Consider the following 21,219-nt stretch of genomic DNA (forward strand, 5'->3'; position numbering starts at 1 on the left):
CAAATTGCGAGGGAGAGGAAAGAAAGAGTAAGGGGATAGGGATGGTTAAATGACACAGACTTATGGATTTTTGTTCTTCTGCTGCTTGTCAAGAGGGGGGGGGGGGGGGGGGGGGTTCGTGTCCCACCTTCACCCCGTTCTCCTATACATGATAAAGGCGTGCAGCACTATCATATTTGCAGAAGGGGCATGCGGTTTGACTAATGACACACACACAAAAATATTAAAAAATACAGCTAGGCACTAGCAGTTAAACATATAGCAGGGGATTTATTATAATTAAGAAACGTAGGATATATAGATTTACGTCAAAATAAATCATTCGGACATTACCCCACCCCCCACCCCCTCCATACAGACCATTCCCATCAAAAGAGGTTTCCTTTACTACAAGTTTATGGATCGCAATAAGTTGAGATGTTTTGCCCCTCCTGAGGCCACAGTCTGGATATGCCACTGGTAAGCAGACAAGACTATTTTGTAATTACTCACTGATTAAAAAAAGGGAGCCTTATCAAACAATCGTTTGTTTATTTATTTAATAAATCATTAAATAATGAATTATCATTATATCTTAACAGAATGAACGGCAAACCAGTAAAACGATACGACACGGAACTTTGATCTTGTTGTAAAATCAATATCAGATTACACAACGCCGTCTCCTTGGCAACGGGGTCACGCTTTGATCTCAGTTTGCATGGTTCAGTGAAATAAAATATTTGTAATTGTTCCTGCTTTTACACTGATCTGATTGTAAGTGAGAAAGCCCCAAGGGGTATTATCAACGTAGCCTGAAATAAATATCATGGGCCTTGGCATAGTGGTTTTATTGGACGGAGAAACATTGCTGGAGGAATATTAAGACTCAAAATCGATCGCGTCCAACCCTTAAGGCAACTTTATTAACTCGTCGGAGCAAAAATCGATGAAAAAAACGTCCCATTCTTGTTGGAAGTCATTACGCAGACATAAATGGAGTGTTACGTTTTCGAATGAGATTGATTTTTTCCTCCCCATTTCTCTTTCATCTTTCGGATTTCTTTTGTTCCGTATTGAATGCTTGAAAAGTATTGTGTACACTACAGTGTTAGAGTGATTGGAATAAGTTATATCAATACGGATGTGCGTGCTAGCCAGGTATTATTACAGAGGGCAATTACACTGTGCATAGCAACCCCGGCTTGTAGCTCTTGTAGTTTTTTGATGGAGTGTATTCTGGATTAATACAAGGGATACATCGCTCGTTTCTTGTTCCAACGTCAAGTTTTTATCGAGTGCCGATACAGGATTTTAGAGACAATAATAGGTAAGCCCATTTAAAACAAAAAATTACTACAGTGTGAACTGTAACTATAAATATTATTCCATAACAATATTTACAGAACTTTCAATAACAGTCGCCACCCTTAATCGTCAATTTATATACACCTCAAGCGCCTATAAGAATAGTATTTAATAACTTGTCAAAATAGTAAAGTGAGATATTTGGGCATGGATTAAATCATTATTTAACATGTAAAGGGTTCGAGGCATAATATGAATTAGCTGCAAATTAGAACATGTAACACAAACATAAATAATCGGATTGGAAAGATATCTGTTAATTCTTCAAACGTCATGAGTAAAACTACATTTGATAATTTGTGGTCTATATTTTTTAGTTGCGTACCTGTATCTTCATATATTTTGATTTTTTTTTCAATGATAAAAACAATTATCCTAGACCGTAAAAAAAGGAATATAGACGTTTCTGTAAAGTAATAATTCATACCAGTATTCAAAGTAAGCGAAATGAAATCAAAGCCGAACTCTTGATTCTGTTTTCATTTTTCCTCGTAATTTTATACAATTATTGCGGGACACATTTACATCTTAAAGCGATTTATTCATTGTAATAGTTTGCCAAGGTCGAAATCAGGATCAAACTTGCCATTCGAAAATACTTAGGGACGTCTTCATGTGTACATAATTTTGACATAACAAAGAATCGCAACAAAAGAATACTCTTCTAGTCTTTTTTGACGGGGTTGACGTATACAAAGGCAAAGAAAAAATAATTTTGTTTTAGGAATTTAATTTACACCGTTTCCCATAAAATAGTGATAAATATTGCTGGCTCTTACGATGAAAATGATTGTGACGATTTCTTAATCTAGATAGATGATGTTTAAATATTGTTAGAACTTAATTTTGATCAATAAAGTAAAATAAGACAAAAAGTTTATCTATCAAGAATAAATCATGTTTTCACAATTTTTTAATGAAAGACGTTAAAGAAATTATTCCAAGTTTATGGGCAACTGAGTATTATGTACGTTTATTTGGATAACGAAGTCATGCACTAAAAATAGAAGAGTAATTAGCTATACAATTACATGGAACTTAAACTGCAATAAAAACCCAGGGGGGGGGGGGCTTGGGAGTTCTTGCATTCATTTTCTACATGTGCCTAACTTATATTCATTTATAATCAAGAAAAATGGGGGAGGGGGTAATTTTTGGGAGGAAGCTTCAACTCCCAGGTCACCCTTTATAATTGCTACTGCAAATACCATTGAGTGTTAGTATACTACTATTTTTGTACTCAGACTTTACACATTATCTTCTCACAGCATTGCTTTTTAAGTAAAAATGGCGATTTCAGGCTGAAAATTCCGATTCCCCCAAACCACAACGATGAATTCTCTCACAGTGCGTTCACCAGTGCCCTTCCAGCTGCCCCAAATCGATGAACGCCCCCGTACAAGGACTTCAAGAAGTAAAGGAGGGCGGCGGCTACCCATCCCAGAGGTCGAATCGGGGGCGTATCGGGCCCATTTTAAGAGATGGTGGGATGATGAGGGGCGTAAGAAATTACATGAGAGTAAGTGATGTACTGCTTGTTAAAAAAGTACTGTTACATAGTTACATCTTTTTGATAGATTTGACAAATTTACCTTACCTACAATTCCATTTTCGTACCTGAAAAGTGAAATGGCATAAACAGGATTACTTTTAAAAATGATTGCATGATTAGGCGTCTCATGGTTTACTGTTGAAGATGATAAAAGTTCATAATACATCATAGTGGCACGAATAGCAAAAATTCGTTTATAATGATGACTTACAAGAATCTTACATGGTATCCCAAGTGGTGATACAGACCCTCATTAATATTAATACTTAATGATGAAATAACTTCAATATTTCTGGACTTTCATTATAAAGGTATTACATCTCTTTTGGCTTTCAATCGCTATCAAACTCATTGAAATAAGAAGACTGGCAGTCAGTAGGTAGATACTGTCTTCTAACTGCAATCTACGAGCCAAACTTTAACAGTTTCTCCCTTGTGTTTCTTTCTTTCCCTTTTTCTTCGTTGTTGCTGTTGTTGTTGCTTTTTCTACACCAGAGGAAGATCCGATGGTTGCCATTGGTAATCGAATCACGGAGGTACATGATATGGTGACACCTAGAAACACAAAGGAGATCACTATGAACCGATTGCAGACTCCACTTAAAAATAAAGTCAGGGTAAGATTATAATAATAATAACAATAATAATAATAATAATAATAATAATAATAATAATAATAATAATAATAATAATAATAATAATAATAATATAATAATAATAATAATAATAATAATAATAATAATAATAATAATAATAATAATAATAATAATAATAATAATAATAATAATAATAATAATAATAATAATAATAATAATAATAATAATAATAATAATAATAATAATCTTTTAAAGTCCACTCCAAATTTTATTAAGTTAAACCTAAAATGGAAATTCTTTTTGCCCAATTAATCGTGAGCCCGGCAGCCTCTGAGCAGCGCCAGATCGACGTTGCTCTATCCCTTATTGTTGAACGCCAAACAAGGTAGCAGCAACTCCCGTATTTTAACGTCTTTTGGTATGACGCGGCCGGATTCGAATCCACGACCTCCCGGTTGACTGAGCCAACACACCGGTTACAAAACAAAAGTATGTGTCAGAAGTGGGATTCGAACCCACGCCTCCATACAGAGACCAGAACACCCATAGAACATCTCTGTTAAGAGATAAGGAATCAACCTTGAGTCTGGCGCCTTAGACCGCTCGGCCATCCTGACAACTCATGACGACTCATGACGACTCGAAGCATGGACCTACAATAACTCCATGCTCGAAGTGAGGAGATAGATTAACATAATTCATGTACATGTAGTTACGGGAGAATAAAGTTTACGTCCAGATTTTGGGATTTGCCCCCAAAATATACATTTAAGATCATTTATTTTCCTGGAGTGTTTATCCCGTTCTGTTATAATGCCTTTTCAAAGAAAGTAAGAGGGATGAGAGAGAGAGAGAGAGAGAGAGAGAGAGAGAGAGGGGGGGGGGGGTGGGGGAGGGGTGGAGGATAGGTTAATGATTATGTTTATTTTGCAAACGAGTATTATTTTTGTAACTGTATAAATGTTATAAACGATGTAAATATGTTCATTCAGGGCCCCTTGGAAGACCACTACTTGTTGGTGAATGGGCTACCCTGTCAAAAGATTAGAAATAAATAAATAAATAAATAAAAGAATAAAGTTCTATTTTTTGATCTACACTGTATACTAGCCGTTATATAATTCGTCGCTGTTTTCACGAAGTGACGGTAGTGAAAAAAAATTGCATTCACTTTGCGTTACGATTTTCCTCACTACCGTCACTTCGTGAAAACAAAGACGAATTTATATACATTTTCAGATTCCGTAACAAATATACATTATGTCAAGTTAACTAAACATTTATTTATCTTTATCTACCTTCTTTTAGGAATTATCTATCATGACACCGGGTACATTTCGGCGGAACAGAAGACCAGCTGTAGAGAAAAAGGTAAGCAAATATTCATTCGTAGAGATATTGGAGTGTGTTGTTGCCAAACCGACTAATTATACATTATAATATACTGTATTATTTTCAATCATTTTAGTGTCACTTATGCTATCATTAGACAGAGCCATAAAACTACGATTAAAAAAAATATTTTTGAGATAGATGTATCATTAATTCATGTATTGCTTGACCAATCGAATTTATTATTGAATAATTAGTTTGTGTTTGCTTCACCTTTACAGTTTGACGCCGCTCACTGTTTCTTCAATGCAATAAAATCAGTACTGATTGTCGTCACCATCTATAGACGGAGAAGAAGGTAAATAATGATTCTTAAACCTGTTAAATCAAACGATAGTTAATATTTTACTCTCCTTTTTCTATTGTAATTAAAGTAAAGGCTTTATAAGCAAGAATTTGTATTGCTTTATGGTATTTATCTTTTTAAGCACATCGAGAGACAAGAGATAATATTGATTATTGTCATTTTATTATTTCAAAAGTATGATACCAAGAAAAGAAACTGCCACCAATGTTGATGGAAATATGAACTCTGGTTCATTTCAATCTGTCTAACAATTTTTAGCGTTTCTTAATCATCGATTTATCGATGGATTGTTTGGTAACCTATGTGTGCTTTATGTACGATGCTTCTATACCTTACCATGATATTGAAATATATCTATTTATTCAAGTGTATATCATGATCATTATCTTCCTCCTCATCTTTTCTCCATCGCTTTGGGGATAGACGTTTTATTATTTTCCGTAATGGCCTTTCTCCAAATATTTCCTGAATCAAACGACTATATCAAACATTTCAGATCAAAACATAATTTTACAAAGCCATATTAAAATTAGTACAAAATCACCAAAACAATGAAACATAACTCGAAATTAACTCGTCATTCTCTCACGGCAATACTTCTCTGATCGCTTTCCATTAGGTACGTGCAAAGAGGTTCAATCAGGGATTCCCTCGACTCTGAGATACAATGTAAAGATTACAACCAAGTCTGGTTCTCTACGCAGGATAAGGAGAATGCAGATACAACACCGCAAAAGACAGTGGTAAGCTATCCCTCTGGTGCCATGACGTAATTGACGGTTGTTACTTGCGGATGATGTTGATAACGATTGTGTTGTTATTGGTGGTGGTGGTGGTGATGCATGACGACGACGATGATGATGATGACGATGATAATGATGATGACGATAGTGCTATTTGACGGTTGTTACTTGTGGATAATGTTGATAACGATGTTGTTGCTGTTGCTGTTGTTGATGTTTTTGTTAATGGTGGTAGTGGTGGTGAGGTGATGCATGACGACGATGATGTTGATGATGATTATGATAATGATGATGACGATGCCAGTGACAATGCTGCTATTAATTGATGGCTGTCACTTTTGGATAATGTTGATAATGATTTTGTTGTTGGTGGTGATGATAGTGATAATGACGATGGTGTTGATGTTGATTATGATGATTATGAGGATGACGATGATGATGGCGGTGGTGGTGGTAGTATTCATGTTAATAATATATAATGATGGTAATGATGATACATTCAAACACAATTTTTTTTCACAGATCGGAAACGATTACCAGTGCGATTTAAGAATGCAACCAAAACACAGGACTCAGGAACAACTTGAAAGGGTAAGCTGGTGGCATAAAACATGAAAACATGTTTATTAAATTGCCTTATAGAACATGACAAAACAACAACAAATCTACAAACAATGTGTAATTATGTAGGGGTCTCCATCAGGCAAAGAGATCTACAGAATGCAAAATGAGTTGCAAAATTAATGTTGCAGAAGACAAACTTAAGGTGTAATGTCTTCTTGCACCTTGTATCTTGTGTATATAAGAGATGTAAAGACATATCATTCTATTGATAACAGAGAGACAGATGGAGAGTGATGGGGAGAGAGGGAGGGGTAGGGCTCCAACGACTGAATGATCCCCTCCCAGGCCGAGGATGATATTGGCTTGAACACAAAATAAGAAAAGATTATTTATTTTAAAATCACACATACACTATCAAAATACCTGTATTGTTATTTAAAATTTTAATTGTTATTGTTATTTTGCTTCCTAATTTTCAGATCGCTTTGAAGATCCGAACCATCAAAAAATTCCAAATGTTTCCAACTAAAATTGAAGAGGAGCTATGTCGGAGAATATCATACGGATGTTACGATGATGGTCGAGTTATAGCTTATCAGGGCAGTACGTCACGTCGCTTCTATTACATCATCTCAGGACAAAGTAAGATGCAATAATTTAGCCAGAATGTTGTGCATATATTCTTCTTGTATTTCACTATTTTATGTTATTTCATTTATTCAAAGTCACATGGGTTGGAAGACCTTCGAGTTTTAGTTTTTTGTTCAAATTTTTTTCCGGCATCCATGCGCTACTGTTTTGTATTCAATATTTTCTTGATTATTGTCTATATTGGATATATAATCATATTAACTATAATGATAAGATGATGGTTTCATAAACTATTAATTTGTCTTTGATATATGTTAAGTTTTTTCGCAATCCAACATAACGTATAGAAAGTCCTTTGATTTTACTTTATGTCACTATGATTATCCACACGAGCTATTTCAATTCAAGTAAAAAAAATTTTTAGAAAATACTTATTTTCTTCCAATCATTTGTCATATTTTCCAAAACATTCAATCGATATGCAACTGGTATTCAAAGTTGGCTATAACTAAGAAAGGGCGGTGCTAAAATACATGGAAGAAGGTTTATTAGATACCGCGAAATAAGGAACTTTTGTTTGGAACATCTAACAGATTTACGTACATAAAAACAAGCCGTATAGTTAGGTTTTGTGGTGATCGATGGCACCCATGGCGTTTTTTTTAGGATAGTTTTATTTTCCTTTAGGACTAATATTTCACAGAGGTGTCGTAGAGTTGTCGTAGTCGAGTGGTTTTAACACTCAACCGGAGGTGCGAAGGGTGTGGGTTCGATCCCTGGCGAGGCACTAGTGTCTCTTGACTAGACATTAATCTGCACTTGCCACTCTTCACCCAGGTCTTAAATGGGTACCGGTAGCAGGGAATTTATTGAATGTTGTGATCAGCACTGAACTAAGAATAGCCTACCTAGCAGGGGCGGCGATTTCTTTTCATGACCGGGGGGGGGGGACGAAATGCAAGGGACGGGGGAGCAGTGGCGTATATTGAACAAAAACGTGGGGGGGGATCCGATCCCCACTCTAACATTGTACATGCAGGCCTCGCGGAACATTTTTCATAGAGGGGAGGCTAAAGTATTTTATAAGGTAGAGCAAAGCGAGCATAGCAAGTGGAGCGGAAATTGGCGTGTGGTCCAGGGGCGTAGGCCCATGAAGCTCAGGGGTTTTAGGCATTTAATAACGGTCAGATGAGCATCCAGGGGCTCGTCTTAGAGCCCCTGGTGTGGTCCAGGGGGCAGACCCCCGGAAGCTCAGGGTTTTACGCATTCAATCACGGTCAGATGAGCAAACAGGGGCCAGGCATAGGGCCCTTGATGGGGTCTAGGGGGCAGAGCCCCAAGAAGCTCAGGGAAAAACCATGCCATTTCAGCAACATTTGTAAATAACTGGTATCGAGTTAGAAATAAATCAAGTTTGAATTTTATTGGGGGGAAACTGCGCCCAAGCCCCCCCCCCCCTCATCATTACGGCAAGGCGAGGGAGCAAAGTGAACGAGAGGGGTAGAGGTTACGGAAGTGACTATCCCCTCACAGTTTTTGAAGTTTTGTTGTATTAACAAATTACATACTTTAATTAGCAAAAGAATAGTATAAAAACAAGCAATATACCTTTTTCACACTTTACTTTTCTAGAATATTTACTGTACACTTCGAAGAATATTATGCGAGGGAGCGTAGCTCCGGAGCAAGAAGATTTTTGCATTTTTATTTGTCTAAACGCTGCACTCTAGGGCCCTCCAGAGCCTAAAAGTTTGTTGCAGTCTTTATTCAGTATTTGCTATACACTTTTTTCCTCACTTTTTCAATTTTTCAGGGGGGGACGACCCCCCCCCCCTAAAAAAAATTGAGGGGGGACGTGTCCCTCCCCCCCCCCCGTCCCCCGGGATCGCCACCCCTGCTACCTAGAGACGGGGGTGATATTGGAGTGCCTTACTTATATTGTGCGCTAAAAAAGATCAAATAATTTTTATTTTATGCAAAGACATTATCATGAACATTTAAAAATGTACGTTAATTGATTTATATGTTTATAAACAGGATGTTCATGTACATCAATGAAGTTTAATAAATACAATACAAATACATGTGATTTCGGTACTTTATTTTTCTCCTGACCAGTCGGCTTACTACATACATACAAGCTACAGAGTGGGGAGGTAACGAAACCCGTGGGAGTACACAAGAGCGGATACAGCACACCGGTAATGCAATTAGTTACGATTTCAAACTATATTACATAAATTTCTTGTGTTTTCAAATTCATTCATTTCTATATGATTCATTTGACATAAATGAGTCGCATTTTTCCGATTTTTGTCACAATTGAAACGCTGGAAGTTTATATTGTAATATAATTAAGGGGGACAATTTTGACATATCTCGATTTTAATAATATTAGTTTTAAAATCAACAGAGAGACCTAAACATTAATTTGGAAGGTCCTTTGTCTCAAGAAAAAGGTATCATTCTTCTCTACTAAAATGCTGTCAGAATTATATAAAAAGAACAACATTTGATGAAGCAAGAAGCGATATTTAAATCCAGCTTCGTATAGGGCTTGTGTAGAGTGAAAATTAATTAAGAGAATGGTGTTTCTATATTGTGGGGTGTGAACACATCATGTAAATAAACTTCCTGAAGGTAAACAGGTTGATTAATGGACGGGGAGGGAAAGCTATTCCAGACAATGACACCCAGACAAAAAGCCATAAAAAATAGGGCAGCACAGGGGCGTCTCTATGGGGAAGATGGGGCGTTTGACTTCACCCTCTTTCAAAAAAAATTGAGGGGAAATTCTCAGAGCTGAGTTTTGGTCCATATTCTGCTAATTCAGTAAGTCCAATCCTGGGTTAAAGGTCACGTTAAATAAAGGAAAACTTCTTAGTGCTCAAACTAACTTCCCTGGTTAACTCGAATTTTGAAAAGCAGAATTCAAGCGTCGGGTTTATGCCTTTCACTTATTTTAGCTCTTGACTTTTTTCTTGTTGGGTTATTTTCGGTTGCAGAGGAATTTTGTCCCCCATCCTTTTACTCAAAATGGTATAGCTGCGCTCCTGATACTGGCAAAACGTTAGCGATGAAAAGAGAAAGAATAAAGGGTTTGGGGAAAGAACGACAATCATATATTTTTTCAACACTATCTGTCTCATTTTCTCACCCAGATCACCCGACAGTTGCTCTGGGCTTTATGTCTTCAAATGCATAGGGTTAGATTTATGGTTGTAATTGGGTTTTAGATTAGGTTCGGGGCTAGTGGTTACGGTTAGGGTTTTTATGTTTTGGTTTATAGGGCAATGGTTATGGTTATATGCATAGTGTTGGATCCAGGGTAGAAGCTAAGAATTTGGTTAGTGTAGGATATTGTCGTATAACCTCCCGGTCGTATAGTAATGATCGATGCTTTTTATCATGTTCTTCTTCTGTAGCGTGAAGAGCTAGAGAGACGCCTCCCACTCACCTCTAACATGGTATGCAAGGGAAACGTCGAAGTCTTGATTCTTGAAATTGAGGTAAATCTTTTTCATTTTAGGAATCAATCGAGTAATTAGCTGAATACCATTGCATTGATCATTAATTTAGCCCGAGAGGTTCTTCTTTCTTTTTTTGCGGGGTTGGGGAGGGGAATGAAGACTGAGATAGAGAGAAAGCGAGAGCAAGAGAGAGAGAGAGAGAGAGAGAGAGAGAGGGAGAGAAAAGGGAGTGTGTGTGTGTGGTATATGTATGTAGAGAGAGGGGGTAGAGACAAGGGGAGAGAAATGGGGTAGAGCGAAGGAGAGAGAGAGAGAGAGAGACGGAGGGAGAGAGACAGGGAACGTGAGAGAGAGGGGGAGAAGAAGAAGAGATAGAGAAAGAGAAAGAGAGAGAGAGAGAGAGAGAGAGAGGGAGGGAATGGGAGATCAAGTTTTATTTACCTAAAGAATAACAATTTCAGCATTGTGAAAGAGAAAAACAAAACGTAACGGGCATCTCTTGTCGTCAGAGAGTTGAATATTATGGTAATACCAAATTTGTAAAATACTAACAGTCGATTGTCATCACAACTAAGAAACTTATGTTGATTTTTTTTTCTTATATATTGCAGGACTTTCTGTATCTGATTGATCCCCCTGACGACCCTCCAATTGACTTTTTGAGGTAAGGATTCTACGTCCCACTTCATGAACAAAAAAAAAACAACACAAGTCCCAATAAACCTAAAAGTCACAGAAGACAAACAAATATTGTAACCACTTGCAAACAACATTTCATAGCGCCCTAACCTTTAGCTTAATGTAGGAATCTACAACTTGTAGAGTTCATAAACTTCATCGTCACACCGATAGCCAATTTATTTGCTGGCATTTGGAGTGAAGTAACCTATATAGTGAATAAAAATGTCATGCTTTAATTACTTAAATAGTGTACCCATTTCCGATTCGCCCACTTCTGCACGGGGGCGTCGTTGGAGGTGTTGGATGATGCGTGGTGTACGTGTGTGTGGGGGCGGCACCCTGGCCCATTAAAAATAAAGTTGTTGTCGGCAGATTTCGAAATTTCGTAGAGCTTTCTGAATATCGCATCTAATTTAGTGTAGTAACATAACCGAAGAGAACGAGTGGCGTATATTTACCATAGGGGACCGAACATGTTTTCTTACTTTCGGCCTTGTGAACAATGTCTCTTTATACAAAAATATTATTTTTTGATTAAAACAAACTCACAATAATGTAATCATTTGTGTTTTTCAGAGAACAGTCGATGTTCCGAGACTTTCCAGTTGATGAGTTTCGCCAGTATCCAGACTCCATTCGATCGAAGTACTACCCGTAAGTTCTCTGTCCATCCTGGTTAAAGCTTGTATTAAAAATACTGAGTCACCTAATAAATGTCATTATTGACCAATCGCAAGAATATTCAGATTAGTTTGGTTTGTTTTGATTTATTGGTTACCTGATTGCAAAGAAAACATATATAATCTTGTAGGTAAGCAACCAAGGAACCGATGGCTTTAGCACTCCTCTCCAAGGTACTTGATAATGAGGATTTAATGCATTACCAAAGGGCACTAGCGTATCGACTTGGTTTCGAACGCGGGTCCTTCCGATTACAAGACCAGTAATCTACCGTTGAGCCATCGCGCCACCAAGGCGGAATATACCAAGTAAAGTGTACTTAAACAATTACGTATAAATCTGGTGGTATATCAACTTTTTTTTGTAATTCTCATATATTTTCTCATGCAGTAAATTGTTTCATAGTAAAGAGTCGATAGCATCAGGGGGTGTTCTCAAAGACTAAGGTTGACTTTAAGTTTGACTTAACTATGCAGGCCGTTTATGCCACTGTTTACTCTCACCATTATGATCTTTAGATATTGTATTTTCCTTCAATAATGAATTATCCAAAAATGTAAATTTTGTAGATTTGTGACCATGATTAAATTTTGTACATCCTTTGAGAGACCAATGTTAGTTAATTGTGAGAGCAAACAGTGGCATAAACAGCTTGCCATAGTTAAGTCCAACTTGAAGTCGATCTTAGTCTTTGTGAAACACCCCTGGTCCATTGCACAATAGACAAGTTATATTAACTGTGAAGCAAGATGGCTGATATTTGACCTTGTTTTATTGTTGACTTTCTAGACCAAACAAAGTGATTTGTGAGGATGCTAATCATACCAAGTGGTTGTATCTCGTCATGTCGGTAAGCTTCAAATAAATCTGTCTTTCTCTTTCTCTCTCTGTTCGACCTTTTATGATCTTATATCTCCCACTTTGCTCTTTCTCCGCTTTCAAATGTTCCATTTCCTCCTTTCGATATATTATCTCCCTTCTATCTTCATGGTCTTAAGAAATAAAATCATACACGAGACGTTAAGCATTTCATTTTTTTCATCTCAGAATGAGGCCAATGAAATTATCTTGAAAGGCAATGAGTCCCTGAAAAGAAAGTTATCAAAAGTATCTTGACTCTCTCAACAGAAATCTAAGACGGACCCCAATAACAATTATCGAATTCCCCTCAAATTTAATTCTAAAAATGAAAGTAATGGTGATTCGAACCCACAATCTTAGCAAATGTAAATTCGCTTTTCGAATTAAAAATTCAACCAATGTGATGAGAGGATATCGTGAATATCTTATTAGATGATTTGAGGAATAGTAATTACGATGGTTAGGATGAAATATGATGATGATGATAATAGCAATAATAATAGGCCTAGTAGTAATAGTAGTAATAATGATAATAATACGCATAATTACAATAATAATACTAATATAATTGATAATAAATGCATAAATAAATACATAAATGAATACATAATAATGACCGTAATAACGATAATAATAATAGTACTAATACAATATTAAAAACATTATTTTTTTATAATTTCATGATAACTTCTTTTTAGGGTGAATGTTGCTATCTACGCAAGCAGAACATACCCAAGACCGCAAACCTCAGCACCCGACCTCTGGTAGGAGGGGGTCCTCTAGGGGAGGACATACGCCAAAGGAGACCCTCTCATGCGAACGGTAATTTGATATGAGAAATGCAGCAACTGGGTATGAGTTTGATCAACAAGAAATACAAAAATAGAAAGACAATGTGGTCTGACTAGGGAGTTATGAGTGATAAGAGGGGAAAGAGAGAGAGAGAGAAAGAGAGAGAGAGAGATAGAGAGACTACTGAGAGAGAGAGAGAGAGAAAGAGAGAGAGAGAGAGAGAGACTACTGAGAAAGAGAGAGAGAGAAAGAGAGAGAGAGAGAGAGAGAGAGACTACTGAGAAAGAGAGAGAGAGAAAGAGAGAGAGAGAGAGAGAGACTACTGAGAGAGAGAAAAGGAGAGAGAGAGAGAGAGAGAGAGAGAGAGAGGGGGGGGGGGTAAGAAATAAAGAGAGGATGTAAGAGAACAACACAAAAACAAGAAAAAGAAGAGAAAGACAACTGCAAGAAGTTTATGTAAGCTGACATAGTAAATGATGGAGATAGATAGAGAGAGAAACAGAGAGAGAGAGAGATGTGGAGATGTTTCCAATTTTTTGTAATTATTTAACGGCATATTATCATCTTTTCATTGTTCATCTTTGAAACCTGAATATTTTGTTTTTGACCGCTTAATAAATGTTATTAAAAAAATATGTTTAATTCTTTTTATATCCTGCCACACTCTCGCTCACATCTTCCTGCCCACTCTTCATAACGACATTATGTCAATGGAACAGTGATATATGATAACAAGAAGAATTCTTACAAGTTTCATGTTTTACATTCCAGCGGTCAATTGATAAAGTTCACGAACTTTTGTTAGAGTGTATTCGTTAGAGTGTTGGCCAACATTTACTCATATTTTATATCCTTAATATTTCAGAAATGATTGAGATGAGCTTAGCAAGATACGTTGCAAAGCAGCGAACAACTCTCCCTTATTTGCCCGAGGTAAGTGTTTCTTTGATAGTTTAGTGAAATTTATTTCATTCTCTCACCTTTATTTTCATACTGCCTGAAACCATTAAAGTTTTGCTCCATATACGAAGATTTATTCATGATATCTACGGTCATATTATTGTACAAGGCCACAAATCTGTCTTGTCAGATATCTTTTCGCTTCGGGAATGAGATGGCCTTTTTTAAAGTTTAAATTGCAAAGTTTAAATTCTAGGACTATACTTTTTGGATTAATTATATCAAACTTCTGTTACAATACTTCGCATGTCATTGGATTATTACAATTGTGACTTTTTTTTATTACTACAGATTTATTTCGATCATTCGATTAACGCTTTTCAAAAAGATTTCGGTTTCTCTGATTAAAACTGATCATTTTTATTATCATGCATCATTTTCCTAGTTTCCATTGTCATAAATCAACGTGATTCCGTCGGTGTATACATGACAAAACCCTGATAATTGTAATATATATTTGTTAATTATATCGCACTTCCCAATGTTATGAAAATCTGCCAGTAGAGATTTTGAACATATATTTAGAATATGCACTTTCCCGTAATAAAAAAAGTAACAACTCGGTTGACGGAGGTAATGAAACAAGCCGATTCAGAAAAAGAAAAAACGAATTTCCAATTTTCATAATTTCCAAAGAAAAAAATATCTTATTTATCAGCGCACTTCCCCCCTAATTAAAGCAGCATCTCGGTTGAGGAAGGATGTTTCTTAAGTACCGGTAAGCTGATTCGGAAAAAATATCACGTTTTCTTCATTAAAAATAGAAGAAAAATTCTTATCATATTATCGCAATGTTGCTCTGCGTTCAGGTGTTCATTAAAACAAGGATTCTTCTAAACATCTTAATGAGCACGAAGTCGTATCACTGACGTAGATAATTACGAACCAAGATACTGTGTGACGCAGCAACGTTTCCGCAATATCCGTACGGTGTTCCATAACGGAAGGGAAATGATGCAACTGAAAGCAAGCCAATACATCATACATACATCATGTTGAGAATATCACCTGTATTATCTTGATTTCTTTAATAAAAAATAATAAAAACATTAAAAAAACAATAAATGAAGATAACATGTGGTTTTTAAGCTTCTACTAACCTGAAATTTGTTATGCATAAAATGAAGATGTTCAGTAGAGAGTTCGAAATCTGCAATTAGTTTGCATAGGGCTACTAAACCAGATATGAAGTATTGCAGTTCTGCAACAAAGATATTTTACGTAACAAAATGAAAACGCCCCTGCATATAAATATAATAGTTAAATCTTTGCCAAATCAGTCTGAAGAAGGAAGTTGGACTTCCGGAAATGCATGTTATTTATCAATAAACAGTTGAAAGTTATAAAAAATGGAACTCGCAAGAATTCTTATTTTTATATCTCTAGATGTACACACATGAATATGGTTATCTTTTATTCCTAGATCCGAACTTCTATTGCCGAGGACGCGGGGCCCACGACCAACAACCCACACGGTCAGTCCATCGGACTTCCGCCCATCTCAAGGGAAGATACGAGATCCATATCTCCGGTGAGTTTCTAATGTTTAGTCCCGAAGATAGAAGTTTTATGTTTTATATAAAAAGGGATGATGGTTACATCACCCAAAGAAAACGTCCAAGTCCTCAACTTAAGGCAATTACAATACTTTATTTTACATTGACGTTTCAACAAGGGGCACAGTCAGTGCCGGCCCTTCAATCACAAGGTGAACAAATTAAATAATGTGCCCTTCAATACCCGGACCAATGTTTTAACACTGCTCTTTCTTTGCTCAAAGAAATTATGTTCTTGTTACGAAATACATGCGTTGTTTTGGTTATGTAATATGTAATTGTATTGTTCTCACAGTCGTCACGTCGAGCCAGCACGGTGTCCTACAATCACGACCTTCCCGCCCTCGCCCGCCACAACGATATCGTAGAAGACCCGCTACTATCTTCCGAGAACCGGTCGAGGTCCAAACAGCGCCGAAACAGCATGTTCCTTACGGAACGTAGCCGTACGGATGCCTCTATTTCACGGGCGCAGACACGACAGCGTACCCAAACGTTCCCTTTAGGCGGGAGAGGAGCCCGGGGAAGGAGACAGAAACGTGTGTTCCTTCGGCTCGGGAAACTGCAACAGGGTGACATATTTGTAAGTTATAAATGAATTGTAGTCTTCTATAATCGCATTTTCTCTTGTGCAGTTTTATGAACTAAGAAAAAAAATATCTTCGGAGCTTCGGTTACTGGTAAAAGTCATGTTTTTAATTTTCTTGCAAGAACTTACTTATCATAAAAGATCTAGTAAAAGTCAACATTTTGTGTAGGAAATGTGGTAAATGGACTCCAATAGTCTTGTAATGCTATTAGTCGTTTGTAATTTCCGTAATGTAATGAAAGTCTTATGTCACAAATTGTGTACAGTCAATACACAATCACAAAATAACACAACTTTTTTATTTATAATTTTTCCCTCTGATGTCACCAATAATTCTTGTCTTAACCGTGATCACATTTTACAGGGGTTGAATGAAGTTGCGGAAACTCTGCAAGTGGAATCGTCTGGCGTGAGTGTGGTAAGTGTTAGGATGTCCATTATATACAGGCCTCTTAAAACTCTCAAACAAGAATTATCATGTTATTATGATACTCTAAACAATTTGTGTGAAGAAAATTCGGAGCGAAAATGTTTACTGGGTAAAATAATAATCCATGATGTAAAAAAAGAATGCTGGAGAATTTTAGTGTACTGTGTACATGATGTACGCTTAGTAAATTCAAAGTGTTTTTCTCCTTCCCTGATCATTTCTTGAGATGATTCTTTTAAAAATCGGTTTACATTCTCTTAAATGCAAGTATTATAAACTGATGAATTAGACAACTTCATTCAACCATTTTAATTTATCGTCTGTTAGATAAGATTTACAATCTTGGGAACATCAAATCACTGCCCTGGTGATTAATTGATGTACTTACTTTTTTTGCAGTTGAGTAGATGTGAGCTCCTCTGTTTATAGGACTGTCCTTATCTCAAAGACGGGAGAAAGAAGTGAAATTTTGCAGTGCATTATAATATTCGGGGGGGGGGGGGGTACTTTTTTTAAACAAGGCCACTATGAGATTTTCCTTTGTTCTCCTATTTCATTTGAAGTTATTGTATAAACTGAACATTCTTTGTATGTATAGATACTTGTATGTTTATTTGCATTTGCTGTGTTTTTTATGAAAATAAAATGAATAAACGAACGAACGAACGAATGACCTTTGTTGATGAAAATTTAATGGGCTGGGTACATTTGAACTATTGGGAAATGATTGGAAATCGTTCATGGACGAATTTTGTTTCGTTAATATTGCGCAATTGCGAGCCAGCCCAATTATTTACAGATAAATTCCGATAGCTGGTCATTCCAGCAGTCTCTGTGTAGGAGAGTCCCCAAAAATGTCAGTCAAATTGGTTTTCTGCTGCTTAATTGATGTATATAAAATGTGAAAATATCATCTGGAGCTACAAAATGCAAATAATTATTTCCTTATGTTTTTGCAGGTTAGTGGAGGGTCCGAGGTAATTGCCATTAGCAAACGCTTTTTCCGCCAGCATGCCGGTGTCATGACTCTCCTCAAACTTGAAAGCATGGTAAGTGGCACCGTAAAATAAATTGCACTTGGTCTTATGATGAAGTGCTTTACTGTTTATGATGGGATGCAATGCATGGCTGTTACGGGGTTTCAAAATTACCCCCTTATTTCGCAGAAAACAAGAAATTTTTCTAAACTTATGCGCCTGTTAACATGAAAACTAAGGAATGTGTCGATTATAAAACATTTGCGGGGCATTTTCAAGGATTTTTCAGTAATAAGGAAAATTTCTTTATGCGTGTTTCAACTCGCAAACAAGATGCTCAAGGATGATCTACTTCCAGGAAGAAGAAAAACAATTCTGGTAGTGCAGAATTTTGGTCTCCCCAAATGACCACTAATTATTTCATGTCACATATACGGATACGGATCATGTCACATCATCCTAGATTTTGGTCGTTCTTACCGCGAAATTAATCGCTAAGCAGAGCTCTGGCGCTAAGGGCGGAAAAGCGCCCCTTTCTAAAAAAATCGAGAGAAAAACACTGCCTACCTAATGTGAAGGGGAGGTGAGCTTACCGGGAATGAAATATATGAGCCATCGTTTTCTGATGGAGTGCCCGTCTCTTTATATGGCTGTCTCGATGGCGAGTACGAGCCCATAATTCCTTTAAAATCTGTCAGGTGCGACAGGAAAGGGGGGAAATAAGGAAAGAAGGTTTATAAACTTTGCATCAACTGCCTTGCTTCGTTTTTCATTTGAAGTTAAATTTGAAGCAGCTGAATTTGAAAACTAGCTTTTGGTGATTAAGGCTGATTACAGCCTTATGCTCATTTTTATTTAACCTCTACCCTTATTTTCCCCTTCCCTATATTTCCCCCTTTACCTTCTTGCTCTTATTTTTCCCGCTTCTTTCACTCCAATTAATAACGATTGTTCATCGCAACTTTGTTTTCTCCGTTCGTGATAGGAATATCTCTCGAAATATTTTGCATTCAGTTTTATTGGTCCAGGTGGGATTACAAATTGTGTGCAAAAACTGTGTCTTACTTAATTGCCGGGGTGCAAATATTTTATCTGAGAAGTTTGATTGGATACTGTCATTCCCTAATTTAAATTAAAATTTCCTTACGTCACTCATGTCAAAAATAAATGTGTATCATTATTTTTATCTTTAAAAAAAATACAGCTGCAGGAATTTGTTTCGGAAGAAGGTGCAAAAGATATTTTGCGTGAGGAGAAAACGTGGAAGCGATACAAGGAGGCGCTCGTCAGCAAAGTTGCAACGAAGAAAGCCGAAAGAAGCTCCCGAGACAGGAGAGGGATCCGAGTCAAACTCAACCCGCTGGCGCAGACGTTATGACGAATGGCTGACGAACATTTCCGAGTGTAACCGGTTATTTACGAAGCTACAGATGAAAACAGAGGCACTGTACTCGTCAGCAAAGTAAATGCGAATAAAGCCGAAAGACCAGAGGAAAACAGCGCAAAAGTTATGACGAAGGCTTAACGAAAATTGCCGAATGATCGACGATTACAGACGAAATATCATTCCGAATGAAATGAATAATTGATATGGCGTAAAAGTAGGCCAAGCCTATAAGTCATACCATATAAAATATAATGCATGTCTTGTTGTAAATCACATGTGCTGGTGGCTGGAGCCGGTACTATGATGATGTTTGTTTAACAAAATAATGAGCTAGGTGCTTTTATTTTCTAACAAAATAATGATAGAAATAAACCTTTACCCAGTTTACTATGCTAGATGTTGAACTAAGCAGACAAATAATATCCCAGAATAATATTTTTGAACATGTTAAACAATTATTCCTTGCATTTTTATTTTAAGCGAATCCTCCGGCTCATTATACCTTTTTATAAAAATAAATGAAAACACAAATTCTCGTTGTCCTACGTTTTCTTGGTCTTTCAATGTATGAACATGTATGATATATCATTGGAAAGACAGGTGCCAATTATGATTTAAACTGTGCAACTGAATATGATTAATTCTCATTGTTCATGGGAATAAAATAGTGAACTTTACTGACACTGTTTCACTACGACAGCTTAAGTTGTTTACACTTTTCCTGCTGAGTAACAGAACATGTATGTGGTGGTGCCCAGATTCTACGCAAAGGTTTCAGAAATTAAACCATTCAGACAATTTTAACAAACTAAATATCATTACCTTAAAAATGAGTGTATTCATTATCAAGAGTATGACTAGTAGCAGTAGGGATCCCGGGTGTCAGTAAACATAAAATAAGAACGGCATTACCTTGGTCATGTTAGCGCCGTTTCTTCAAAATTATTGTAAGAATATTTTTCATCATAAAGCGATACTGAACTGATTTTTCGCGGAAGTTTGGAAAGTTAATATCCAGGTATGATAAATAAGTATATTTTTGCAATATTTCTGTTTGTATATTTAGACAAAAGAAGGGTGTAGTAGTCGCTGTGAAATGATACGAATAAAGTTTATTTAGTAAAGTACACAAATGCAGTATGATGTGCTATTGTTTATCATGACAAGAGCAGAAAGTGAGAGAGAGAGAGAGAGAGAGAGAGAGAGACAGAGAGAGAGAACAGTAACAGAGAAACGGAGCGCCAATAACTGCTTCGAATACCTATATGAGAAGGAATTCCTCCTGCCTGCCTCTACCTCCTAAACAACAAACAAACAAACAAACAAACAAACAAACAAACAAAAAAGGAAATCTATATTGCAGACTGGGGTCGAAACAGTTTATTGTGTAATGGATGTGGGAATACTTAACACAAAAATACAACTGTGTATACCTATTTACATCAAATTAACTATCCTTCAGTGTTTCTTAATTATTCAGACCAAAAGTTAGTTTTTAACGAAAAAAGATTCATTGCCCTTTGCTTGTTTTAGATAATGCGGAATTTTACCCCTTTTTTGTAAATCTTTACCAAGGTTATTTTTATGTCTTTGCAGAAGCCTCAATACGTTTGGCATAAATGCAAACATAAGAAACTTGTGCAAATATTTATATGAAACATTATTTTCATTGAATTCTAGTGGTTGCACTTGATATGGTAAAGGTCTACATTCTTTTACATAATGATCCAGCGAAGACTATAT

At 36.5% G+C, this 21,219-nt stretch overlaps 1 protein-coding gene and 1 non-coding gene across 2 annotated transcripts; one reads left to right on the plus strand and one right to left on the minus strand.

Annotated features, from left to right (window-relative positions):
- Positions 1-851: 851 nt before the first annotated feature.
- Positions 852-20,578, plus strand: LOC100891934. The gene is made up of 20 exons (XM_030980604.1): positions 852-1,309; positions 2,616-2,866; positions 3,395-3,516; positions 4,804-4,866; positions 5,109-5,185; positions 5,814-5,937; positions 6,460-6,528; positions 6,981-7,143; positions 9,211-9,293; positions 10,518-10,601; positions 11,174-11,226; positions 11,820-11,897; positions 12,714-12,774; positions 13,484-13,607; positions 14,443-14,510; positions 15,961-16,068; positions 16,389-16,676; positions 17,047-17,100; positions 18,072-18,161; positions 19,294-20,578. Exons 2-20 carry the CDS (start codon positions 2,680-2,682, stop codon positions 19,465-19,467), a joined length of 2,070 nt encoding a protein of 689 aa, XP_030836464.1. The 5' UTR covers positions 852-1,309; positions 2,616-2,679; the 3' UTR covers positions 19,468-20,578.
- On the minus strand, positions 3,990-4,112 carry TRNAL-CAA. The gene is made up of 2 exons: positions 4,075-4,112; positions 3,990-4,035 (listed from the first exon to the last, which is right to left on the minus strand). It is a non-coding gene; the product is annotated as a tRNA-Leu (tRNA).
- Positions 20,579-21,219: the final 641 nt, after the last annotated feature.

Source organism: Strongylocentrotus purpuratus, unplaced genomic scaffold (genome assembly GCF_000002235.5).
Source record: "Strongylocentrotus purpuratus isolate Spur 01 unplaced genomic scaffold, Spur_5.0 spur5_scaffold_11, whole genome shotgun sequence".
NCBI classification, from domain to species: domain Eukaryota; kingdom Metazoa; phylum Echinodermata; class Echinoidea; order Camarodonta; family Strongylocentrotidae; genus Strongylocentrotus; species Strongylocentrotus purpuratus.